Here is a 27792-nt window from a genome sequence, read left to right as displayed (position 1 = left end):
CTCTCTCTCTCTCTCTCTCTCTCTCTCTCTCTCTCTCTCTCTCTACACGCACCACCTCGCGTTTTCTTAAAAGAAACGACAGCTTTGGTCCATTTTACTGGTCCATCTTACTGCTGCTGGGTCGTTTATTTATACAATAATTAAGTAATTCCTCGGAGGAGCCGCGCGTTCAGGACGCCAGGTGCAGCGATTTTACGCAAAACGGACCCAAAATGGCAAAACCACCATCACATTTACGGATTTATTATCTCTTTTTATTGTATTTGATTTCAGACCAAGTGTTTGGTGAGTCCTTCGTTCTTTATCCCATCCAAAGTATCCACTTTATTATTATTTTTACCGAGTTTATTTCACTTGTCACTTGAATGTTTTTCTTATTATTCATAAAGGTTTTTATTTATGCAGGTCAATTAAAGGGACTGGAAAAAGTTTTTATCATGTTCATCATTTTCCCCTTCCCATGTCTTTAAGTGCATAAAAGCAGGGAGATAAAAGCAGGGGGAGAGAGAGAGAGAGAGAGAGAGAGAGAGAGAGAGAGACGAGGTGAGAGAAACAGAGAGAGACAGACAGGGAGAGAGACACACAGAGAGAGAGAGAGAGAGAGAGAGAGAGAGAGAGAGACGAAGAGAGAAACAGAGAGAGAGACAGAGAGAGAGAGAGAGAGAGAGAGAAAGAGAGAGACAGAGAGAGAGACAGAGAAAGAGAGAGACAGAGAGAGAGAGAGAGAGAGAGAGAGACAGAGACAGAGAGAGAGAGAGAGACAGAGAAAGAGAGAGACAGAGAGAGAGACAGAGAGAGAGACAGAGAGAGAGACAGAGAGAGACAGAGAAAGAGAGAGACAGAGGGAGAGAGAGAGACAGAGAGAGAGAGAGAGAGAGAGAGAGAGAGAGAGAGAGAGAGAGAGAATTAGTAAAGGAGTAAAGAATCAGTCAAGTATATGTAATGTTTACTCAACAAATGCTGTCATGTCTAATGGAAAGGACCCTTAGTGAGGGGTAAAATCTTTTTTTCCTAGTGTTATATGTAATAGTTATATGTAATAATGATCCTTATGTTTAAGCCCTAAAGCCCTAATAGCAGTAATAATGATCCTTATGTTTAAGATCTAAATCTGCACTCTTGTAACTAATGTTCTACTTGAAACTCTTTCTAACAGGCAAAACACTACATATTTGTAGGACTTTACAACAAACCTTTAATGGCCCCTCAACTGAGACATGATGGAGAGCAAGCCGAAGAACCCTCAAGGGTGCCATTAACATTGTTTAGATCAGTTCCCTTTTATTAGAGCTGATATTTATTTGGTTCTTTAGTTAAAGCAAACGTTACACCAATATAAAATACTTTATGCATTTTAAGTTATATTTGTACCTGAAACTAATTGAACGAATGAAAACTATTTACTGCAAACTTCAGAATCCATCCAAAAGTCTTAAAACTAGTTTGCAAGCCCCCAAATGGTGATCAGAGCAAGCTAGCTCATGGTGACCGAATCTGCTTTGCTATGATGCTGTATGTGCAGGAGTATAAAAAGATGCATTTACATTTACATCATTTGGCAGACGCCCTTATCCAGAGCGACGTACATAAGTGCTTAAATCTCTACCACTGGATACGTTAATACTTAAGATACCATGAGTTTAAAACATTGTTCAAAGTTACAATGAAAAAGTTTCAAAGATTTATTCATTTATTTATTTATTTATTTTAATAAATGCAAAAGATTGGGAAAGAAGTGCTAGTTGAAGTGTTTCCTGAATAAGTAGGTCTCCAATATCTGTTTGAAAATAGCACTAGCTGTAAATTTTTAAATCTTCATGTGTCTCAGAGAAAGACACATAAGTCCTCCAAACTGGTACATTTCACTTAAAGCATAAAATGTGTACATTCAAAACTTTTTTTTAGAGAATTCATCAGTGTAAAGTCCACATTCAAGTTAAATCCAGTTATAAATGCACATTCATGAATAAATGTAGAAATGTAGAAAATAAGTAAGTAAGTAAGTAAGTAAATAAATAAATAAATAAGGGCAGGGGGCACGGTGGCTTAGTGGTTAGCACGTTCGCCTCACACCTCCAGGGTTGGGGGTTCGATTCCCGCCTCCACCTTGTGTGTGTGGAGTTTGCATGTTCTCCCCGTGCCTCGGGGGTTTCCTCCGGGTACTCCGGTTTCCTCCCCCGGTCCAAAGACATGCATGGTAGGTTGATTGGCATCTCTGGAAAATTGTCTGTAGTGTGTGAGTGCGTGAGTGAATGGGAGTGTGTGTGTGTGCCCTGCGATGGGTTGGCACTCCGTCCAGGGTGTATCCTGCCTTGATGTCCAATGACGCCTGAGATAGGCACAGGCTCCCCGTGACCCGAGAAGTTCGGATAAGCGGTAGAAAATGAATGAATGAAATAAATAAGAAATGTAGAGACCATAAAAGGTCATCGGTTTGGCCCACTTTTCTAGAGAACCTAGAAATTCTTAGGGTTAGGGTTAGTAACCCTCAGTAGAACCACTACTTTAAACTAAAAACCACAAAACTTCCCAAACAGCCTTTGAAGAGCTTTTCATTTCCCTATAATGTAACAGAGTACTGTAATGCAGGCTGGTGTGATGCAGCCTGATACTAAGTACAGTTAAACTTACAGCCCAAATTGATTATTTTTCATTTACAGCAACTATAACTATATATATATATATATATATATATATATATATATATATATATATATATATATACACTTAATGTCAATATGTATACTTAATGTTGTGAGACATCTGCAAGACAACCTAGTTCCTGTCATTGCTTACATCATAGCAGCTATAAAGAGGCATTTTCTCACCAGCATTACTTTATTTCTTTCTTGATGAAGAAAGGGCAGTGGTGGCTCAAGTGGTTTTTGAATGGAAGGTCAGGGTTCAAGTCCCAACACCGCCCTTAACCCTCACTGCTCCAGGGGTGCTGTATCATGTCCGACCTTGCTCTCTCCTCAATGTTAGGAAATGCAAAGAAAGTGTTTCACAGTGTGAAAATATGTGACAAAATAAAGCCATCTATCTATGAAGGACGTAAAATGCAGACATCCATGTTGCTGAGAGACTTGAAAGCAGCAAGTCCTTCATCCTGGTTTTTCTTGTGTTGGAAATCTTAGGTTTTACTTCTAACCCTGGAGACACTGAGAGTTTCACACAAATGTTAAATAACACAAAGTACACACAATGTTTAATCTGGTTATGTGGAGTGTCCAACATACAAGTCCTTCAGTCGTTAAGACACTGGACTACTGATTGGAAGGTTGAGAGTTCAAATCTTAGGACTACCAAGCTACCATTGCGGGGCCCTTAATCAAGGCCCTTAACCCTCAACTGGTCTGTTGTATAAATAAGATAAATGTAAGTTGCTCTGGATAAGAACTTGTAAAAATGTATTAAAAGTGCTTACAGTGTATCACGCTTGTTCTATGTATGTAGTACTATGTTATACTGAGAGATGAAGTTTCAAACATTTTAAGATGTTTATATATTAGGGAATTAAAAGTGTGTCTCAGAACATTTGAGTCCATATAAGGTGAAGCTATGCTTAGATGCTTTCATTTGTGGCATTCAGCCAACCGAAAGTAAGCGAACAGAAAAGAAGCATCAACACTAAACCAATTATTCAGCCATTTTTATTGCATGTATCTCAGCTCTAAGTTTATTTTACTTCTCTTTTGTAGTTAAGACATTTTGGAAAACTGCATTTTTCCTTTCCGAGATTAAAAAAAAAAAAATCAGTGGGTTTAAAGTGGATTTTCAACCTTGTAATAGTTTGGTGCCATCACTCACATGAGCTGAGGTTTCTTAATCATCAGCCTTATCTCAGCTACGATAAACTCCATGAGAACTTGTACAAAATGTGTAAATCATGAAATGCCAGTGGCTTTGAGTATGCAACGTTTTTATCTATTTATTCTATTTAATCAGATTACTCATATGTCTGGAGAAGGTTGTTTGCCATGATGTGGTGCGTTCCTGGAATATCTCATTCAAGAGGTTATACAGTATATATATATATATATCTGTCGTCTGTTTCAGGCTCTAATATGTGCACCTCTCGGGGAGCTAGCACGTGTCAGCAGTGTTTGGCAGTGCACCATTCCTGTGCCTGGTGCTTCCAAGAGGTGTGGTACACATTCACTTTATTCAATCATAACATCTGACCCTGTGAACTTAGAGATACAGTATTCAAAGCCAAACAGCAGAAACCCCATGTGCAGTGTTTACACTGGTTCTTATCTAGAAAATAAAATGGTAGTGAACAGAGGTAGTCCTTGTGTGCTAAAGGTTCTGTGCTAGTCTAAGGAATTCAAATGTCAAAACTATTAGGCACTGAAAACCTTCAAGGTTAATTCATAAATGTATTTATTATTTGTTTATTATAATTAAATTCACTCCTCAACAAAGGCATCGTCTCTGATTAAGGAACTGTCTTCTCACTTGTCCCTATGCGTATAATAAAAGTCATGTTTTATGTTTTTAAGGGATGTTTTTTAATGGATTATAATATTTAATAATAAATTAATAGTGTCATATTTAGCCTCAAATGGCAATCCAGATTTTTGTTTGGTTATTGCGGCTACTATTGTGGTTCCTTTTGAATATGCGTCAGAATGTTTACACCAAAATAACGCTTAAAAGGTTAAAGAGACTTCTCTTATTCAAGGTCACAGTCTTATGGAATAATGTCCTAAATTTGCTAAAGCTGTAGAGTCGAACCATATATTTCCACTTAGATGGTAAACATGTAATAATGCATTTGTTTTGACTTAAAAATGATTCATTTAAAGAAATAAATGACTGTGCAGCTCAATTGCTGTGTTTGTGTGACGCATCAGGATTTTGGGTTAAATAGCCCAGGAGCATCACGCTGTGACTTAAAGGAGAACCTGATAGAAGCTGGATGCGCAGCAGAAGAAATGGAGTATCCCATCAGCCAGATGACTGTTACTGAGGACAAACCTCTTAGTGACAAGGCCTCAGGGTCAACCACTGATGTCACGCAGATCCAACCACAGAAACTGCACATCACGTTAAGACCTGGTGAGTCTTTTAAATTTTTTTTGCTCTGATCTGAACTCACAACATACCTGATTATGATATTGTCTGACACTTTTTATCTGATTATTAATGCCTGCATGGAACTAGGCACAAATTAATCCTAAACTAGCGATTAAAGCTCTGAAAAACTTTACATCATTTATGGCTTATTAATTTGAGCAACTTTTAATCTACACCTTATTGACCAATCTTTTTATAAAATAAACTTTTTTGACCATTTTATGTTAAACGTGGGGTGTACAAACATTTGCATATGACATTACAACCCACACTTAACCATTTTCCACTTTCCGCAGATGACTCACGGACATTCACACTGCAGGTGAGACAGGTTGCAGATTACCCTGTGGATCTCTACTACCTAATGGACTTGTCCTACTCCATGAATGATGACTTGACTCAGCTGAGGAAGCTGGGAAATGGACTGGCAGAAGAGATGAGCAAAACCACCAGTAACCTACGAATGGGATTCGGTGCTTTCGTGGACAAACCCGTATCACCGTATATGTACATCTCCCCACCAGAAGCTGTGAAGAACCCATGTTACTCGTGAGTATAGAACCTGACCAGGAGAACCTGGCATAAGAAATATAACATCTGCTACATCTAAACCTTGTTTTGACTTAACATTTCTCTGTATTTTTCTTTCTGTGTTTTGGTGGGTGACCATAATTACATCTAACAATATGTGAAACTATGTACCATACAAGCAACCGTTAAAGTCCTACTTGTGCATGGTTATTTAAGGCACGCATGTCAGTCGTGACTCAGCGGCTTCATTAAGGGTTCAGGGGATGACTTGCACTCTTGCCGCAAGTCATCCCCTGTTAGCTGATCTAAATATACTCTGTGTTTCTTCCCTGGCAAAACTTGTACTGACTGTCTAAGGATACATTGTCTAAAAAGTCCAAACACAGGCAAAGAACAATTAAAACTGTTCATCAGAATACTACTGTATGTGCAAGGCACAAGCAAAAATGTAAAATAACAACGATCTCTCTCTGCAGAATAACACAAAAAAGAATTTTTAACACTTTTTATGAAGCCCAAATTCCTAAATCGCTGTAACTGCTCATAGTTCTTTCTAAATTGGTGATGATTCCATGTAAAGGTCACTATTAATGACAATGCTGCATTTCACTTAACTGGGAATTGGGAACTGGGAAATGTAAATGGTAATTTAATAGTAAATACTTAAAAAACTTAATTAATAGTAATTCAATTTAAAACTTTACAATTTTTTATTCTGTTTCCAGGCTTCTGTAAAGCTGCTTTGAGACAACATGAATTGTTAAAAGCGCAATACAAATAAATTGAATTGAATTGAACAACATGTGTCCTAAATTACACTAAGAATAGAATTGCAAAAGAATTATAAAGAAAATAGAATTTACTATACAGGTCATAAAATTGTAATATACAACTTTTTGAACAAAATGCAAATAAAGTGCAGTCGTAGTGTGATAACCTACAATGTGTGTAGTACAATAAGTGCTGTGCAAAGTTTAACCAGGTTGAGGGCCTGAATGGCCTGCAGGAAGAAGCTCCTCTTCATTCTAAGTATGAGTTTATATTGTATTTTATACAATTATTGTATTTTATAGAATTAACCACCCAACATCTGAAGGTTGATTAATCTAAAGGAAATAACCTTCTTTATTTTAGTGAAAATGCCCATGTTCAGCATTAAATGTCTTTATGTTCCACTTCACAGTGGTGATTAATATGAAACTTAGATGAAATTAGACGTTCAGGGTTTTCTAGCTATTAGTGTTAATTTCGTCCCGTATTTTTAATTTAGTCTTAGTCTTAGTCTTGTGCCAAATGTCCTTGTTAGTTTTAGTCATATTTAGTCATTCACATATCTTTTTTTGTTAGTCAAGTTTTAGTCGACTAAAAGTCTCGTCATTTTAGTCTAGTTTTAGTCAAAATAAAACTCAAGGTATCTTAGTCAAGTTTTAGTCGACTAAAAGTCTTTTAATTTTAGTCTAGTTTTAGTCAAAAAATTTTAGTCTTTTTTTTTAAATAACACATTATTACTGAGATTATTACTGATAAACATTTCAGTAAAAAAAGTGTTTCACATATGTTTCATTCGAACTTGACCGCACATCACATTTTTTACTTTATTGATACTGCTTTTAATGTAATGTAAAGACCGGTCATCGGGACATAAGCTGTCATGTACAATAAAAGAGCCTGCGCAGCGACAGGAAAATAATTTAACACAAAAAGCTGCCTAGACCAGGGGTGGACTTGCGCTCAGGATTTTTTTTTTTTTTGAGCGGCGTGTGGACGAATTGTTTCTACGCACACACTAAACAGCGAAGCCGCGAACTCGTTGTGAATATTTTAAAGGCGTAACAGCTGATGAAAAAGCAGAGACAATTATAGACGAAAATGAAGAGAGATTTTATCTTAGTTTTTATTTTATACAAAACATTTTCGTCTCGTCTTTTTTCGTCAACAATAATGCATGTTAATTTAGTCTTAGTCAGCGTTTTTGGACAGTGGGGCAGTCTCGTCATTGTCTCGTCTTAGTCATAAAAAAAAAGGTTGTTGACGAACATATTTCGTCTCGTGTCGTCTGACGAAATTAACACTACTACTGTAGCTATAACTTTCTAAGGACTATCTCTTCATAGAAAAGTCCCAGAAAGTCTTCAGAGTAAATGGTGATATCAAACCCATTTCTTCTCTCTGAGAGCAGAAATTTCTGCTACACTTGTTCTTGTTCGTAATCATATAAAATCTGTAGGTGTTACATTCATTTTATATCAGATTAAATGGTTAAGTTGACCCTTAATCAACTCTTCAAGAATATTGAACACAGCAATATCATACTATTTCAAACTTAGTAGAGCACTTTTTATTTTTGATATTGGATTTTATTTTATTCTATTGTTCTTACAGTTCCTCTGGGTTCTTCGGTTTCCTCCCACATCTGAAAGGTGGGCTAGATGCACAAAATGTGAATGAGAGTTTTATGGATAGACTTAGTGCAACCCAGACTAGGATACAATGCATGCTTAATGAAGATGAATGAATGTCTGATCACTTTGGAACAGAAGAGGTGAAGCTTATAGCGGATAAAGGACAGAACTAACATGGCTACCAGTGATGGAGTTTTAGGTTTTTGTCGCTAATGCTGCATTTGTCATCCTTAGAAATATAATTATTATATAAATTATATTTGGTACTCGGTTGTAAACACAGTTTAGGATGTGACATCTAAAACCACCAGTCATGCTTGACAGCATAATAAGATAGAGTTCTAACAAGACGTTTGCATGGTATGAATTCAAGTATAAGGTTAAATCTCAGTTATTACTCCTCTAACGGTGACAGGATCCCACACAAATGCCAGCCGCAGTTTGGCTACAGACATGTCCTCTCTCTGACGGATGAAGTGAGCCGTTTCACAGAGGAAGTAAAGAAGCAGAAGGTATCTCGTAACAGAGACGCCCCTGAAGGAGGCTTTGATGCTATCATCCAGGCAGTTGTATGCAAGGTAGGTTAGCTGCAAAGTTCATCAGAAACATCCACAGTTTAAATTTCTACAACTAATCTGTTGCATCTTATATGTATCAGGAGAAGATCGGCTGGCGTCCGGGTGCTTCTCACCTGCTCGTGTTTACAACGGATGCCAAGACTCACGTAGCGCTGGATGGACGCTTGGCTGGCATCGTGCAGCCTAACGACGGACAGTGTCACATCGGCACGGATAACTTATACAACATGTCCACTACGATGGTACTGCCTTATAGCATTTAGCTTTGATGTTAATGTAGAAATGATTGCATTCTGCATTTGAATCTTTTTAAATATCATCCCACAGGACTACCCATCTCTGGCACTGATCACAGAGAAAATGTCAGAGAACAACATCAATCTAATATTTGCTGTGACCAGACCTGTACTGCCACTTTACAAGGTAGAATTTAAGATGCTTTCTGTCATCAAAAAAGCTTCCTGCTAAAATGCTAAACAGAAGCTAGTGATTTAGCTAGTAAGTACTTATTAGCATAACAGTTCAGTTTATAAAATTGTACAAAGGTTTGGTTAAAGGTGGGGTCTCCGTTGTTTGAAAGCCAATGTTGACATTTGAAATCACCAAAACAAACACGCCCCTAACCCAAATGGGTCCCACCCCTGTTTTGATAGCTCCGCCCACACATACACCAGACAAGTATAACCCAATTATAACCCAGACAACTATTATGGCAGAACCCGTTGGGGCAGCTGACCGAGGGTATATTTTTATCAATAAATAAACACAATGAGTAATACTATGGTAATACAAATATGTTTTTGTAGTACTGTGTGTTGTACCGCGAAAGGTTTATCTCCGTTTCACGTGGAAGACGTTCAGTTCTCTCCCGCGCTGGAAAGCTGATCCTATATTAACACGTCCTTCTTACCTTATCGTAAGCCTTTCTTCGATTCCTTTCTTTGTTTTTATCCTCCATGTCAATATTAAAACCGCTTTCTGCTAATGTCACACATGCGCACTGAACACTCTCTACGCCCATATTGACAAGACACGCCCCTTTCTGCTCATTGGCTACACGCTAGTTTTGTTTTTGTTTTGTTTGGCAGCCGTACGCAGTTTTTTGAAGCATTTCTCAAACAACGGAGACCCCACCTTTAAGCAACTAAAAAGTTTTGACTAATGCCACAGTCTTACAGATGAGACAGCTGTTTTTAATTTCATGCGAGGAGATTTAAAACATACTTCTCTGTCCATTTGATATTTTTTAAATGTCATGTCATCGGTTCATACCAGACAATATAACTTATAAACAAATGTTTAGAAACTCTCTTCTTCTTCTGAATGTCTGTAGCCCTGTAGCTAGTCTGTGGTCTGGTGAGATGCCTTCAGTGATAAATGCATGTGACTGAATAGACCACAACTGAAGATCTGCTACACAAGCCTTATTGGTTCATATTTAGAAAACTAGCGTTGTCTCTACTACAGTTTATTTTTACTGTAAGTACAATGTTCAGGTCTGCTGAAACACTTCCAGACTTCAGTTCCATCAGTAACCTTCCAGAGTGACAGCCAGCCTCTGGAAAGGGGTTCTTTAAGGATGGGCGATTTTTGTTTTTTGCAATTGAATACCAATTAATACAAACACTGGTACATTTTAAACCTACAAATGGACTCCATCCAAGGTTGAATCTTTACAATTAGACTCTTTAAATGATTCGGTCATATGATATATTAAAACCTGAGCAAAAAAAGTGAATCTGAAACTGAATCTGGTCAGATATTACTATTTGGTGACTTGATAACATGCATGAGATTATATTATATTATATATTATATATTATATTTTCTATACAGGACTAGAATAAATTGGTGTTCTTATTATACTCTTCATTCTCTCTCTCTTTCTCTCTCTCTCTCTCTCTCTCTCTCTCTCTCTCTCTCTCTCTCTCTCTCTCTCTCTCTCTCTCCCTCTCTCGCTCTCTGTCTTGAATTCTTCTTAACAGAATTACAGTGATCTGATCCCCGGGACCGTAGTTGGGACTCTGTCTCAGGACTCACGTAACGTGATCCAGTTGATCCAAGATGCCTATGCTGTAAGTGCATTATGTATTATGTTGGTGGCCTACAATTGTTTTTGTGTTATCATACATCATACACAATTTTCTACATTCTGGGACTTGGTTGTTGCTCCATTTAACTCATACATACTTTATTTTAATGCAAGCGCTACTTAATGCAAGTTTGATTGATGTCAACAATTCTTTTTTCCATCTTCTTCCATTTACTTCTCTTCCTACCCCAGTTGTAATGATAATGATGTACACATTTTTCCACCCCATTTAAAAATAAATAAGCTACTTATTTATGGAATTCAATGGGTTACTTATTTGATATTAATAAAATTAGACGAAAATAAGCAGAGATACAGTCTGACAAAGCTTTGGCTGCTAGATCCAAATAAGATAGTTATAATATTTCTGTATAACTAATACTACAATATAATGTTTAGGGAAATTAATTAAATACAGAACTCAACAAATTTGTTGCACTTGTTAAAGACCAAAAAGAGAAATGAGCTGATATAAGCACTGGCATAGAATAACTCATAAACTCACTGATCTGCTTGTTATTTCTTCAGCTATAATATTAACAACAGATATCTAACGGAAAGCTTATTATTTGCCATCATGAAAACATCACTGCACTGATCCACCAGTTCCAAAGAAATGTGTAGTTCAGTTACCGATGCGTCATGATAGTTTTTTTTATTCTGCATATTTGCGTTTTCATTTCTGATCACTAGCCATTAACAGACACTGCAAAATTCATGTAACGTGTTGCACATCACATTCCATTGCCACTTCTTATTTCTTATTATTTCTATTCATTCATTTTTAACTTTACTTCATTTGTATGCTCGGTCTAGGAGGAGTATGTGGGATTTTGTTTAAATTCATTTCACAGCAAGTTGTATACAACTGTGTTTGTGACACACAAAAAAAGCTTGAATTTTCAATCATTAACACCGTGATCATACTTAATTATCTTTATGTTATTAAGGCTTGTTTGCATAATATTCCTTTGTCTTTTATGGACAGAAACTTCGATCGAAGGTTGAGCTTGAGCTCCTGAACGTGCCGGAAGAATTGAGCTTGTCTTTCAATGCGACGTGTTTAAACGACGAGTTCATCCCTGGACTCAAGTCTTGCTCTGGGCTCAAGAGAGGAGACCAGGTCAGTCTATGCTCATCTCTCTCTCTCTCTCTCTCTCTCTCTCTCTCTCTCTCTCTCCTCTCTCTCTCTCTCTCTCTCACTCTCGCTCACTCTCTCTCTCCTCTCTCTCTCTCTCTCTCTCTTTCCTCAGTATTTTCTTTTCTATATCTCATTTCCCCCAAAACGTTTTCTCCTCCTAATTTACTCCTTCCACATTGGGAGATTTGTGCTCACATCCCAAATAAGGAAGAACTCAGAAGAACAGGAAAAGCCAATTCTGACATGTGCTCTCCCTGATAAATGACTTAAGCTTTGTGGTTAAGCTTTGAGGTTCAGTCGGTGATTAAAAAGATGATCCTGCGTATGTTTCAGACAGGAAAGGTGGGAGGGAGTGGTTACTCATTTTGCTGAATATGTCTGGCAATCAGAAGTGTCTGTTTCCTTCAGCTTATCCGGATCTCGTTATATGAGTCACTGTGTCTGTCAGAATATCCCATCATGCGCTTACCCGCTCACTCACATCTGTAAACTGGGGAATAAAAATGAGTCACAGACTTTGTGTTTGTTTGAAGGTTAATATTTAATTTTATATTATTTTAACAATGCACATTGTCACGAAACTGCTTTACAGCTGTGTATTTAGATCCCTAATCAACAAGAGGTTGAGATCTGGCAAAAAACGACATAGAAGAGACGACATAAGAGAAAAATCTCTCAAATGGAAAACCCATCCTCTTCTCTGTGACACCGGAAAGTGAGATTAGAAATTGTTACTGTATAAAAGTTTAGAAGAAAGAAGACAACAGAAATAAAAATAAGTACAGATGTTCAGTAAAAGCAGATTGAAAGTATGAGAATCCTGGGATGAGCACAGGACAGTCTTTATGTTGTTTAATACTATTCGCTTTAGCATAGCATAGGATTAGCATAGGATTTCTGTAATGCTATGTCCGTATAAATCAAAGGGAACGGAAATATTTGCATAAAACTTTATCTATAATATAGCTGCTTGTTGTAGTGGGTGTGGAAGTAGATCACATCACACCGATGTGTTTAAGCTTACTTAAATACTTAATAACTTATATATATATATATATAAAATACCTGGACGCAAGGATTCTCATTTGAAGTCCTTTACATTGTCATCTAGTTTCAGTTGTATTGCATTTAAAATTGTGGCAAGAAACAGTAAAGGAAAAAAAACGCAAAAGCTCAGGCACTTCCTGGAGTGACTCTTTGTCCCACTGGATATAATGGACTCTGGATTCAGAGTCATAAATTTTATACAGTGGTGTGAAAAAGTGTTGGCCCCTTCCTGATTAGTCAAAGATAACACAAGTAAACACAACATGTAGTTTTTAAATAAGGGTTTTTATTATTATGGGAAAACAAAATCTGTTAAAACATAACTTAATTGTGGTTTATCACACCCAGGCCTGATTACTACCATACTACTGATTACACCTGTTTACAATCAAGAAATCACTTAAAGGAGGGGTTTTTAGAAATGCTTCAGAAAACTGAGTCGGGCCGAATACTAAACAAAATCAAAACAAACGTGTAGCCAATGAGCAGAAAGGGGCGGGTCTTGTCAATATGGGCGGAGAGAGTGTTCAGTGCGCATGTGTGACATTAGCAGAAAGCGGTTTTAACATTGACATGGAGGATAAAAACAAAGAAAGAAAGCAAAGAAAGGCTTACGATAAGGTAAGAAGTAGGACGTGTTAATATAGGATCAGCTTTCCAGCGCTGGAGAGAACTGAAGGAGCAGGAAGTTGGTCACATATTCACAGATTGGAGTTTCCCGAGTCAATAACTCCTGAGCTAAACGCTGTTACTACACAAATAACACCTCTTTTCTATCGTAGTAATGTAGAGACGCAGCTACAACAGCGTTTTGTGTAGTAACAGCGTTTAGCTCAGGAGTTATTGACTCGGGAAACTCCAATCTGTGAATATGTGACCAACTTTACTTAAGACGCCGAGGCGCTTTTTTCCTTCTCGATAGGTGAGTAACGTTGGTTTTGCTTTGTTACACAGAACTAATATATGACTTTGTCCTTTACATGATTATGCTTGTGTGTCATTTTTGCTTGTTTGTTTATCTGCAATCGTATTGTTCTTCCCTTCAGCTATGATAAAGACACATTTCTTTCCATTAGTTGCCTGGGTTACGTATGTATGTGTGGGCGGAGCTATCAGTACAGGGGTGGGACCCATTTGGGTTAGGGGCGTGTTTGTTTTGGTGATTTCAAATGTCAATATTGGCTTTCAAAAATCGGAGACTCTACCTTTAAATAAGACCTGAGTGACAACATGAAATAGACCAAAAGATCCTCAAAAGCCTCACTTACCTCAGTTAAGGTCAGTGTTCATGACTCCACCATAAGAAAGAGACTGGGCAAAAATGGCCTGCATGGCAGAGTTCCAAGACGATGCTGTTGATCAGAAAGAACATAAAGGCTCGTCTCAGATTTGCCACAAAACATCTTGATAATCCCCAAGACTTTTGGGAAAATACTCTGTGGACTGATGAGACAAAAGTTAAACTTATTAGAAGGTGTGTGTCCTATTACATCTGGCATAAAAGTAACACTGCATTACAGAAAAAGAACATCATAATAACAGTAAAATATGGTGGTGGTAGTGTGATGGTCTGGGGCTGTTTTGCTTCTTCAGGACCTGGAAGTCTTGCTGTGATAAATGGAACCATTAATTCTGCTGTCTACCAAAAAATCCTGAAGGTCAATGTGTGGCAATCTGTTCGTGACCTCAAGCTGAAGCAAACTTGGGCTCTGCAGCAGGACAATGATCCAAAACACACCAGCAAGTCCACCTCTGAATGGCTGAAGAAAAGCAAAATGAAGACTTTGGAATGGCCGAGTCAAAGTCCTGACCTAAATCCTATTGAGATGCTGTGACATGACCTTAAAAATGTGGTTCATGCTCAAAAACCCTCCAATGTGGCCAAATTACAACAATTCTGTGAAGATGAGTGGACCAAAATTCCTCCACAGCGCTGTAACAGACTCACTGCAAGTTATCACAAATGCTTGATTGCGGTTCTTGATGCTAAGGGTGAACCAACCAGTTATTAGGTTTAGGGGGCAAACACTTTTTCACACAGGACCATGTAGGTTTGGATTTTGTTTTCCCTTAATAATAAAAACCTTCATTTAAAAACTGTATGTTGTGTTTGTGTTATCTTTGACTAATATTTAAATGATTTTGTTTGATGATCTGAAACATTAAAGTGTGACAAACATGCAAAAAAATCAGGAAGGGGGCCAACACTTTTTCACACCACTGTATATGTGCTTTCTATTGTGTGCTCTAAAATGCTTGACAGATTAAAAAAAATTAATGTCTGATACGACAGATTTGGACACAATTTATATCCCAGAAATACCCACGTAATTACTGCATTTGTCAGACACTCTTATCCACAGTGACATACATTTATCTTAGTTATATTAAGCAGTGGTTGCTTGGTGGTCCTGGGATTCAAACTCACAACCTTTTGACCATCAGGCCACTGAGCTACCCATTCCCATGGCCTGCAAGCCCTCTAGGATTTTGTGATCATAGAAATTAACACAAAATCAAGCATGTCATTTGGAGGAGCTTGCAATATTTTATAAGGTTTCCTTCAGATTTGTACCGAGACGTCATGTGACGTCATCATAACACACGTTCAGCCGAAGCCCTCTTCTGTTCACATGCATCAAAGAAGATTGCAGTTACACTAACTCAAGTAGGCTTTAGCTACAAATCCATGTTATCCTGTTGAAATTATTCACTAATACGAACATACGGTTTGTGCATTATATTGTTATTGTGTATTTGCTGCTATTATAGGTATCTTTCAGTGTTGAGGTACGTGCCAGGGGCTGCCCAAAAGAGAAGACCAAAACTTTCACTATCAAACCCGTAGGCTTCAAAGATACACTCCAGATCACCGTTGACTTCGAGTGTGAATGTAAGTGCCAGGCACATGGGGAGCCCGACAGCCCTCTGTGTCACCAAGGCAACGGCACCTACGAGTGCGGCATGTGCCTGTGCCATGCAGGACGACTGGGTCCGAGGTGTGAGTGTGCCGAGGGAGATTACAGCCGAAGTGAGCAGGACATGTGCACCGGCCCTAACAAAGTGATCTGCAGCGGGCGCGGGGACTGTGTGTGCGGTCAGTGCGTGTGTCACAACAACGACTTTGGAAAGGTCTGGGGGAAAAAGTGCGACTGTGACGACTTCAGCTGCCTGCGTTATAAAGGAGAGCTGTGCTCAGGTAAGAGACTTTCATGTTCATGTCATATGGTAGCAACAAGATGACTATTGCAGGTGTTAAGGTTTGGCCTTTTTTTTTTTTTGCACTTTGGACTTTGTGGTTTCTTGGTAACATAACAAGCTGCGTATTTTACCTTATTAAGTTCAAGAAGAATATAAACGAAAGGCTAAATTAAAGCTGCTGTAATGTAAGCGATATAGCGGAATTTATCATCTTGTCTTCTCCTGTCATCAAAACATTAATTGTAACTATAAATGGATAAAAAAATCATTTATTTACCAAAAATGATAAATGTGGGGGCACGGTGGCTTCGTGGTTAGCACGTTCACCTCACACCTCCAGGGTCGGGGTTCGATTCCCGCCTCCGCCTTGTGTGTGTGGAGTTTGCATGTTCTCCCCGTGCCTTGGAGGTTTCCTCTGGGTACTCCGGTTTCCTCCCCTGGTCCAAAGACATGCATGGTATAGACATGCATAGTGTGTGAGTGAATGAGTGTGTGTGTGCCCTGCGATGGGTTGGCACTCCATCCAGGGTGTATCCTGCCTTGATGCCCAATGACGCCTGAGATAGGCACAGGCTCCCCGTGACCCGAGGTAGTTCGGATAAGCGGTAGAAAATGAATGAATGAATGAATGAATGATAAATGTTGGGAAAATTACTGAAGAATAAAAGACTTCAGGATGTGCGGTTACTGGAAAATAATAATCTTCAGGATGGACTTTTCCAATAACAGCTTAGTTTAAAGTGTTTTCTTGTTTTCTCACTAAAAACATTAACTTTCAGGCGTATTTGAAGTATTTCAGAATGCTTGAAACTTTCTAAAACCTAAAAGACCCAACTGCAGAGGAGTTACTTGGAATAACACAATGGGTGTTTTTTTATGTAGCAAACATTTTATATTAGCATGGCGTGTGGAAGGGTGTGGATTTGGCAACGCTATTGTGCAGAGCGTGTTTTATTTATTTTTTGCTGCAGGCAGATCCGAGCCGACCAATGGTTTGTGTAACGTAGTGGAACGCCTCAGCTTAGACCACTCACTCATACTATGGGGTAGAAATATCTACCCTCAACTCAGGTCTAAATACTGTCTGTCTTTTTGTTTTGTCTGTCTGGGTTTTAACACTGAAATAGTACTTCACTTTGTTTTCATTATAAACAGGCTTGCTTGCTTGGCTCCATTGTCAGTTAGCAATTAAAGCCATATTTACCTTCTTCCCTAAAAGTTCAGTGATTATAGTGAACGTGACTTTCTGCATTACAACACACAGATGATGTCATAACGCTAAAATAGCTGGACACAGTGAGGGAGGTGAGTGGGTTTCAGACTTATTAAGCTGGAAAGGGATTGAGGTTTTTATGTGGGATGAGTGATTATAGGCCGTGTGGTATTTCTCATGTGGTACCAACTTTTTATTTTATTTATTATTTTTCTATTTTTTGTCTATAATAGTCTTGCTATTGTATGATTCTTTTTTCCTCTTAGATTGCTCTGAATATGCTATGCAATTTCCTCAAACATGTACTAGAAAAAATAAAAATAAAAAATAAGAAAGCCAGAAACACAATAATAAACCTTTTGGAGTGCAAATGTTTGATTCCATTAAGTCTTCTGATTGGAAATAAGTACATAAGTAATGTTAACATTTGACAAAATGGCAGAATTTTACTTTATTTTATTTATTTATTTTTTACATGGGTGAGCATTAAAGCCAAAAAATAATAATAATCATAAAAAAAAAAAAAAATGCTCTTTTACTCTCCAGACTAATCAGGAAAAGGCCGTTTATAATGATTACCAGTGTTTTAACACATGCAGTTTTTTGGCAATAAAATAAAGAATAAATAATACACAGGAGTTCCATAATGTTCCAATTTTTGTGAGATTAAAACATTTTGGCATTTTGACAGCAGAGTCTTGGATTTCATTCTGTAAACAGTATCCAGCCCTAAACGACGGCTTGGGTATGAGCTTCATTTCTGTGCACGTGTGGAATGCGCTGCTCGTCGCACGATGTATTTTTACAGCCGAACTATTAACTAAACAGACCTAAACATTGCATGCTTTCACAGAAAACATTACAAGGTCAGTGTTCTTCACGTTTAGTTGTTCCATGCTTTTGGGTATTAGTAAATCTTTAGCAGTTTTACACCGTTCACCTCAGGCAGAAAACACGCTTTCTTTGATTTTCCTCAAACGTGTCCATGATCTCAACTGTTTAGAATGTAGTGATGTGATTCCTGGCCATGCTTTTTTACAGGTCATGGCACATGCTCGTGTGGTTTCTGCCAGTGTTACCCGGACTGGTCAGGGGAAAACTGTAACTGCTCCACACGCACAGATACCTGCATGTCCAGTCTGGGGTTGTTGTGTAGCGGCCGTGGTCAGTGTGTGTGTGGAAGCTGTGAGTGTACTCAGCCTGGGGCTTATGGCTCCACCTGTGACAAGTGTCCCACCTGCCCGGACGCCTGCACTATGAAAAAGTGAGTGACATTGACTGTGTTTATAGAAAAGAAAACCATATGAATTGACTTTGTTTAAATCATTTTCTGAGCCAGAATTTGCTCTAAAGTTGGGGAAAAAACAAAGACACACTGAGATGCTAAACACAAATTTTGACATCAGTGCTACTTCTTTATCTATCTGGACCTACAGCCTGAAATAAATAAGTGTTTAAATATTTAACAACCTTTGATTGCGGCAAATATCACATACGAAGCCAACTTCATATTACATAGATATACCATGACATGATTTTTAAATGCTTTAATAAAAGATAAATGGCCAAAACAGGCACGTTCGCCTCACACCTCCAGGGTTGGGGGTTCGATTCCCGCCTCCACCTTGTGTGTGGAGATTGCATGTTCTCCCGTGCCTCGGGGGTTTCCTCCGGGTACTCCGGTTTCCTCCCCCGGTCCAAAGACATGCATGGTAGGTTGATTGGCATCTCTGGAAAATTGTCCGTAGTGTGTGAGTGTGTGAGTGAATGAGTGTGTGTGTGCCCTGCGATGGGTTGGCACTCCATCCAGGGTGTATCCTGCCTTGATGCCCGATGACGCCTGAGATAGGCACAGGCTCCCCGTGACCCGAGGTAGTTCGGATAAGCGGTAGAAAATGAGTGAGAGTGAGTGAGTGGCCAAAACAAGTTTTCACAATTTTTTTTTTATCAAAAAAATTCTATTTATTTGTTATACAGTGGTTCATAAGACTAAAATCAGAGATTTCACATTTAAGCAGAAAAAATGAACCTATCACTTTTTAAACTATTAAATAAAGTCTTCAACTGAGCTTCATAATTTTTCCATATTTGTAGAACTGTTCTTATAAATAAATAAATAAATAAATAAATAAACAAACAAACAGTTTTATGAGTTAGAATAGACTGTCTCTCCTAAGTATCCACTCCCTCGAACTTCCTTGTGTTACAACCTGCAACTGAAATGGATTTAACATGCAATTATAAATCATGAACCTACACAAAATAACAATTATATTTAAATGGTGAAATGGGAAAATAGGTAATTCAATTATTTACAAATAATAGATGTAAAACTTCGAATGCATCTAGCTTTAGTATCCATCCCATAAATAACTCTAGTGCAACCAGTTGCTTTAAGAAGTGACATAATTAGATGAATGGACTTCAAATGTGTGCAATTAAAGTGCCATTTGTTCTCAGTGTAAATACTGCACACCTGTTCCTAGAAGAACTCTGAGTTTATTACCTGAAGACTGATGAGCTATAAAAAAAAAAGATCTGGAAAGGTTTAAATCAGGGTTCAGTTTTTAACAAAATCCAGAATTTTTGCAAAACATCGTTAAATCGATTATTAAAAAAAATAAATAAATAAGAATATGATGCAACCATGAAGGTGGAGACCGTCCACCAAAAGTCAAGATCATGAACAGAAGGGATTCGTCCGGGGATCAAACTAAACAATGATACTGTGGAAGGTGCAAGAGGGTAAATACTTATGTAAGGCACTGTAAAGAGGAGAGAATTTGTGTAAATTTGATTTTACTTTGTAGTGATTTTTTCCCGAAGGTTGGTGTGTGATTTGCTGTATGATTTCAACAGGGATTGTGTTGAATGTAAGCATTTTCAGAGAGGGAGGCTCTTCGAGGACGAAAGCTGTGCCCGAATTTGCAGAGACGAGATTAGTCTGGTCGAAGATCTGGGTAAGAGACAACCAAACCTAACAACAACAAAATAAAAACCCTAGTCTTTAACATAAGGCTGATCATAAATGTTTATTCATACGAGATTTCTGGTGTTTTTCCGCTCCAAAGTTTTGCATGATAAGAACGCTGTGAACTGTACCTACAAGGACGAGAACGATTGTGTCCAGAGGTTTCAGTACTATGAGGACAACAGCGGGAAGTCCATTCTGTCTGTGGTAAAAGAGCCAGGTAACAAACTCAGCATTTGGTGTAATAATAAAATAAAGGAGAAAATAAGAAGAAAATACTTTAAAGACTACCTGAAATCAAAATCTACTTTTTTTCTATACAGTTACTTCATGACCATTCATAGATTTAATAATGTTTCAAGTGTACAATTAACTTTGAAAGACAAAATTTGGCTCTGTCTGCTTTTGAATACTTATGAGTCGATCGCAAATGAGTCGACTCCTTGAACCGACTCTTTTATGTGATCACATATATTAAAAATGTATATCCTATTTGTACATTGTCTGCTTTTATGTACAGGGAGTGCAGAATTATTAGGGAAGTTGTATTTTTGAGGATTAATTTTATTATTGAACAACAACCATGTTCTCAATGAACCCAAAAAACTCATTAATAGCAAAGCTGAATATTTTTGGAAGTAGTTTTTAGTTTGTTTGTAGTTTTAGCTATTTTAGGAGGATATCTGTGTGTGCAGGTGACTATTACTGTGCATAATTATTAGGCAACTTAACAAAAAACAAATGTATACCCATTTCAATTATTTATTTTCACCAGTGAAACCAATATTACATCTCAACATTCACTAATATACATTTCTGACATTCAAAAACAAAACAAAAACAAATCAGTGACCAATATAGCCACCTTTCTTTGCAAGGACACTCAAAAGCCTGCCATCCATGGATTCTGTCAGTGTTTTGATCTGTTCACCGTCAACATTGCGTGCAGCAGCAACCACAGCCTCCCAGACACTCTTCAGAGAGGTGTACTGTTTTCCCTCCTTGTAAATCTCACATTTGATGATGGACCACAGGTTCTCTATGGGGTTCAGATCAGGTGAACAAGGAGGCCATGTCATTAGTTTTTCTTCTTTTAGACCCTTTCTTGCCAGCCACGCTGTGGAGTACTTGGACGCGTGTGATGGAGCATTGTCCTGCATGAAAATCATGTTTTTCTTGAAGGATGCAGACTTCTTCCTGTACCACTGCTTGAAGAAGGTGTCTTCCAGAAACTGGCAGTAGGACTGGGAGTTGAGCTTGACCCCATCCTCAACCCGAAAAGGCCCCACAAGCTCATCTTTGATGATACCAGCCCAAACCAGTACTCCACCTCCACCTTGCTGGCGTCTCAGTCGGACTGGAGCTCTCTGCCCTTTACCGATCCAGCCACGAGCCCATCCATCTGGCCCATCAAGACTCACTCTCATTTCATCAGTCCATAAAACCTTAGAAAAATCAGTCTTCAGATATTTCTTGGCCCAGTCTTGACGTTTCAGCTTGTGTGTCTTGTTCAGTGGTGGTCGTTTTTCAGCCTTTCTTACCTTGGCCATGTCTCTGAGTATTGCACACCTTGTGCTTTTGGGCACTCCAGTGATGTTGCAGCTCTGAAATATGGCAAAACTGGTGGCAAGTGGCATCTTGGCAGCTGCACGCTTGACTTTTCTCAGTTCATGGGCAGTTATTTTGCGCCTTGGTTTTTCCACACGCTTCTTGCGACCCTGTTGACTATTTTGAATGAAACGCTTGATTGTTCGATGATCACGCTTCAGAAGCTTGGCAATTTTAAGAGTGCTGCATCCCTCTGCAAGATATCTCACTATTTTTGACTTTTCGGAGCCTGTCAAGTCCTTCTTTTGACCCATTTTGCCAAAGGAAAGGAAGTTGCCTAATAATTATGCACACCTGATATAGGGTGTAGATGTCATTAGACCACACCCCTTCTCATTACAGAGATGCACATCACCTAATATGCTTAATTGGTTGTAGGCTTTCGAGCCTATACAGCTTGGAGTAAGACAACATGCATAAAGAGGATGATGTGGTCAAAATACTCATTTGCCTAATAATTCTGCACTCCCTGTATACAGTTACTTCATGAACATTCATAGATTTAAGAATGTTTCAAGTGTATAATTAATTTTAAAAGATAAAATTTGGCTCTGTCTGTGCTTTTGAACACTTATGAGTCGATCGCAAATGAGTCGACTCCGTGAACCGACTCTTTTATGTGATCATATATATTAAAAATGTATATCCTATTTTTTTCTCTATGTAGCTAATACAATTACTCTTGCAGTTTATTTTAATTAAAAAATTCCCCAATAACAAGTCAATTCAATTTAAAGCATAGAAAAAAAGGCAATTCTTATTTGTGAGGTGAACCATATAATCCGACTCATTGAACAGAGCTGGAATTCCCGTCACTGAACCAGTCACAAGTTGGGACAAACAATATTATTCCAATACATCATGATGCTGAGCACAAACTTTGTCCTTAGCTTTGGAGTCACTTCCTTTGTTCCCAGCTACTCATACAGTCTTACAATACAGCACATGCAGCTTCACATCCTGAGTTAAAATTTGTCAGCAATATCACACTGTTGTACAGCCCTGTACTTTTTCTTGTAGAAGCAGACATACTGTATACGCTTTGTTAAAAGACCTACAGTATAATCCTCAAAAGACCCTGTTTGAAACGTAGCTCAGGCTTTATAAAGGTACTGTATTAAAAATGACACGCATATAAAGCAAGTACATTATTAAAGCACAGCCTCAGACAGACACCTAGATCGTCAAGCGTATGTGGCAGTGGGTGCTGTGGTTAAACCTCCTGAATGAAGAATGTGTAACTATGTGTTGTGTGATATTTAATCTAAGTTCTAGTTCAGACTGCGGTTTTACTTCCCAGGGCTTCCAGGTACACGGCAGTGGGTGGATGTGTGTGTGTGTGTCTGAGCCTCTGCGCATTTCAGCTTCTGAAGCGGCCATGGTGAGGGTGTGGGTCATTAAACCAGCAAATGGCTGGAACCTGCAGTGAGAGCTGAGCCCCTGTACTTTAACAAACCCACATGTGAAACATGGGCTCCATTAAACACTCCAACACACAGGCCAGGAACACAGAAAGGAGCCCGGTCTAGTAAAGCAAGGCAATAAACAGCATCCGAGCTACTGAGGAACACGCTGACATGGCACAATGTGCACCGTGTAATCGCACAGGAAGAGGAGCGGACACACACCTACACGCATATCTGATAAAGTATGACGCTGCAAGGAAGTTCATGAACGTTTATTTAGAACGTTTGTAAAAAAGAATCCAGATGTCTCTGATTAAGCACAGACAAATATCAAATATCATCATTTATCATCATATATCATCATCATGTTGAAATATCCTATTTAATGTTGCATTCAAGATGGCATTCTTTATACTTAAGTTAAACCAGTGGGATTTAGGTGTGGAGTCCAACTAAATAAGTACTTAATGCAGATGACACTGCATGATAAATCATTTCCAGTGTAAATGTGTGAAAGCGAATGTTTTTACCGAAACTTGAATGTTTTTACCGTCAGACTTCACATCAAATGCATTTATTTATTATTCATTTGCTTTTATGTGCTTTTCTTTCCCAAAATTTTGCTTTAAAACTTTTATGCGGTGTGTGTTTTCATACACAGCAATAGAGTTGACTTCATTTTGACTTCTTGGACCATACGGTCTTCTTTGACTTCTGATGTGTCCCCACTTCCTGCTGTGTCCTAGACTGCCCTAAAGGTCATGACATCCTGGTCGTCCTCCTCTTTGTTGCTGGAGCTATACTAATCCTGGGTCTTGTCTCGTTGCTCATCTGGAAGCTGCTGGTGACGATTCACGACCGGCGCGAGTTTGCCAAATTCGAAGAAGAGCGAGCACGAGCTAAGTGGGAAACGGTGAGTCTGGGACGTTAAACTAAAAACTATTAAACACTTATATTTATACTGCCTTTATTTGCTTTTCCAGAGTTCTGTTTAAACACGTGGTATGTTTTGTACGCACGTGTTATATTACACTAAAACTACACTGGTTTTCATTTGTGTCAAAATTAGCAATAGTCTTTAGTAAAAGTCATCTGGTAAATTCTAGATGTGGGCAGGATGATTTTATTGTCCCTGTAGCATGCTGTTTTCCCTGTTGAACAAAGCAACGCCTCCATTCCCTAAGGCACATTTGGCTTGAACTGATGTCTTGCTAATTAGGCTTTCCTGGTGAGGTCTGAAGGCTTGCACTCACAAAACATTATTCCAAACACATGTGGGATTGCGTCTGCTTAAAAAATCTCCCTCAGCCCTTTTTTACAGCGTTCCCAGTTTCATAACTGCATAAAGGTAGAAATCAACAACTCCATGTTTTTATTCAGATTTCTTGATGTATTTCAGAAAATAGAGTGATAATTTTGTAACAATCATTGTGTTACGGGGTTCAAGCCCAAGCACTGCTAAGCTGCCACTGTTGGGCCCTTGAGCAAGGCCCTTAACCTTCTCCGCTCAAGGACACCAACCTCCAAAGTTGGAAAATGTGAAGTAAGAATTTTACTGTGCTGTGATGCATATATGACAAAAATAAAGGCTTCTTCTTCTTCTTCTTCTTCTTCTCCTTCTACCAATCATAGACCGGACACTGCGTATGAGTTTATACATAAATTTTGCCGATTCGGGCTCTCGTTGGATTGGAAAGTTCCATGTTTCTTATTTAAATATTTAAAAACATTTCTTCACTGTCGGGCGGAATCCTCGTATCTCCAAAACCGCTACTTTTCAGGAAATTAAAAAAACGCCGTACCTTATCTGCAGTACACAGGGTTTAGTCCGCGTTGCAGTGGATTGTCTTGCGCTAAATTCCTGTCCTCAGACGAGCACCAGAACTAGCGGGGGTCAAGATTTTTTTTTCTTTGAGCCCAGTGTTTTGAAGACATTTACCTCAGAAGACGTGTTGATTCGTTGCGACTCTTCTTGAGGAGAAATATGCCGTGAAGCTCTCCCGCGGAGTGAGGAAGAGGTGGACAGTTGAAGTGTACAATGGAGTTATGAGATTTGCGCTCAAGCTATTTTCAAGACTTTAGATTGGTTAATAACTTGTAAAAATAACAGACCCACGTGGGGACTGACCAATAGCATCGATATGTGAAAAAATATGAAATTGACCAAACTTGATTGTCTTTGATCAATATTATTCAGCTACACAATTACCTGTGGTGATAAAATATGAAGTGTGTACAAATGTGTACAAATTCATTTTAGATCAATTTTCTTCCCCCCCAAAAAAGTTCTAAGTTTAATTTTTGTTCTTGGAACAAAAATGTAAAAGTCATGAATTTAAAATCAACATCCCGAATTTATATATTTCTGTAAAGCGGATTCGTTTTTGTTTTTTTATAACAAAGGTATATTGTTATAAGCGCTGTACAAATAAAATATAATCAAATATGACAATTATTTTGAAGAATTTGTAAAACGCTTTTCAAACACTGTCTAATATCGGCAGTGTATTTGCATTTAGTGTTTTAGATACTATTTAGTCAGTCATTTTGCCACAATAGTATGTATTTCCTTATTATTTAAAGCGGTTCTATCATTTTCTAGCTGTTAAATTATTTGCTCTTTAAAAAGTGTGAATTATTGTGTTGAATTTCTGCTTAATGCAACCAAAACCCCCGTCTCTCACAAAACTTGTCGATACTTATGAATCTAATAAGTGCTTAAACTGTTAAAGGTTTATTCTAATAAACAGTTTTCTTTATTTCAGGGCCATAATCCTCTCTACAAAGGTGCTACTTCGACGTTCATGAACATTACCTACCGAGGAAAGGAATGATCATCACTGGGGCTACTGGAGATCGTCTTGCTTATTTTGTTTCCTTTGTTATTTTCTTCCAGATGCAGGACTGATGTTGTCATTTCTCTTGTACATTGTACTCATCCCGGATGTACATTTTCTTCTGTGTAAAGAGATAGCTAATAATCATGACACATGACATGTTTCTTCCTTATTTCGCTTCCTGATGAGTTGAACGAAATTAGGGTTTAGTTCTGTGCTGTGTTTTAAGATGTGATATTGTTGACCTGTTTTGTGCTTGTGTGAAGGATTCCATCGCTTAAAATGTCATGTCACACAAGCAGGAAGAGCTTTTTAAGCTTGTTAAATGTTATGTAAATAAATAAAGGTTAAATATGGAATAAAAATGCGTTGATTAATGATGACGGGTTGATTATTTGTAAAGTGTTTTTAGACCTCTTAAGCCACAGCCGTGTTTAAAGTAAACCAGATTAAATAACGACCGACGTCATACTTTTTGCTTTACAGCAGCTACAAATAGCTGATTTCTCCTTAACCTCATTTTGTAGCCTCATTCTGCGAAGTCCTCTGTCTAAAGCCCTATTCGGACGGGATTAGTTTTATGTGGGGACGTGGTGGTAAAGTAATTATTACCAGAGCTTCTCAGTGATTTTAGTCCCATCCGAATGTGCCATCTCGGTAATCATTACGGTCAATGTCAGTAAAGTTTACGGCGACTTTTACCTTCTGTAAAAAGGTCCGGAAAAATTACCTCAGGTAACACTAATCCCGTCCGAATAGACCCGCTGTAAATATGTACGGTAAAATTCCATCATTTCCTGTTTAAAAGTAGTTTTTGGCACGTTTTGCAAGCATGGAGGTGCCATGTTGTCTGTTTGCGCACGTGATAACAGGAAGCAACGTCATACACACATGACGACAAGGAGGTTACTGTGGTGCGTAAAGCGAGTTACCCCTCCCACTTCTGCTAGTTTTACTGAGATGTCTTGTCCTGTGCGAATTGGCCATTTAATATTACAGACCTCCTGAGGTAAAATTGCATTACTCCACGTCCCCACGTAAAACTAATCCCGTCCGAATAGGGCTTTACAGACCTTTTCTCTTGCTGGATAAATTTAGTCACATCTTTACCTCTGCTTGTTTCAGAGCACTGACACTGGAGACTCCTTCCATAAATAAGCATCTCAATACCTTTGTTCTTCTTTGTTAAATAATATCATGTTTTTTTTGTATTACATCCATTTATTATTATGCTTTTAATGTGGAGATTATGTGAAGCATCCTGCACAGAAGTCCATGTAAACGAGCTGTTGTCACTTTAGAAACAGTAAAATATCAGAATTAGAGGCGGAACTTCGCATGTGAAGCTTCATGGATTATTAACTACGATGTGGTCATCGGAAAAAAAAATACCTTACTTCTGTTTACAGATTTTATGTTAAAATATTGTATGAAAATAAAAGTATGCAGCCTCTGTGTATGTTTCAGTCCAAAATGTCACAAGATTTCTTTTTATATTTAGTGTGTTTCGTCATGTTGATGAAAAGTGCTAGGAATTCTATGGAATTCTGGAATTCTAGTGAAAGACATGAAAGGTGTGAATTTTTAATAATACAGTTTTTGGTAAGACGTTTACATTTTGCTCAGTTGTTCATGTCTTTATATCGTCCATCACGTCTGTCTTATCCAGGATCTTTTCCATAA

At 38.2% G+C, this 27792-nt stretch overlaps 1 protein-coding gene across 1 annotated transcript; it reads left to right on the top strand.

Moving 5' to 3' along the window:
• Nucleotides 1–27: 27 nt before the first annotated feature.
• Nucleotides 28–27583, top strand: itgb3b (integrin beta 3b). Its single transcript, XM_060894676.1, has 15 exons — nucleotides 28–285; nucleotides 4060–4145; nucleotides 4860–5064; nucleotides 5379–5631; nucleotides 8431–8593; nucleotides 8674–8835; nucleotides 8921–9016; nucleotides 10579–10668; nucleotides 11674–11808; nucleotides 15646–16072; nucleotides 18329–18551; nucleotides 20147–20247; nucleotides 20359–20478; nucleotides 24019–24185; nucleotides 26038–27583. Exons 1-15 carry the CDS (start codon nucleotides 213–215, stop codon nucleotides 26104–26106), a joined length of 2370 nt encoding a protein of 789 aa, XP_060750659.1. The 5' UTR covers nucleotides 28–212; the 3' UTR covers nucleotides 26107–27583.
• Nucleotides 27584–27792: the final 209 nt, after the last annotated feature.

The sequence above is a fragment of the Tachysurus vachellii genome, chromosome 2 (genome assembly GCF_030014155.1).
Source record: "Tachysurus vachellii isolate PV-2020 chromosome 2, HZAU_Pvac_v1, whole genome shotgun sequence".
Lineage (NCBI taxonomy): Eukaryota > Metazoa > Chordata > Actinopteri > Siluriformes > Bagridae > Tachysurus > Tachysurus vachellii.
The sequence above is the reverse complement of the archived record's forward strand: the minus strand, read 5'-3'. Positions and strand labels throughout refer to the sequence as shown.

Coding starts and splice junctions, on each gene's coding strand:
- itgb3b (XM_060894676.1), top strand. CDS start 213: ATGGCAAAACCACCATCACATTTACGGATTTATTATCTCTTTTTATTG. Junction 286..4,059: donor GATTTCAGACCAAGTGTTTG/GTGAGTCCTTCG, acceptor CGTCTGTTTCAG/GCTCTAATATGTGCACCTCT. Junction 5,632..8,430: donor GTGAAGAACCCATGTTACTC/GTGAGTATAGAA, acceptor TAACGGTGACAG/GATCCCACACAAATGCCAGC.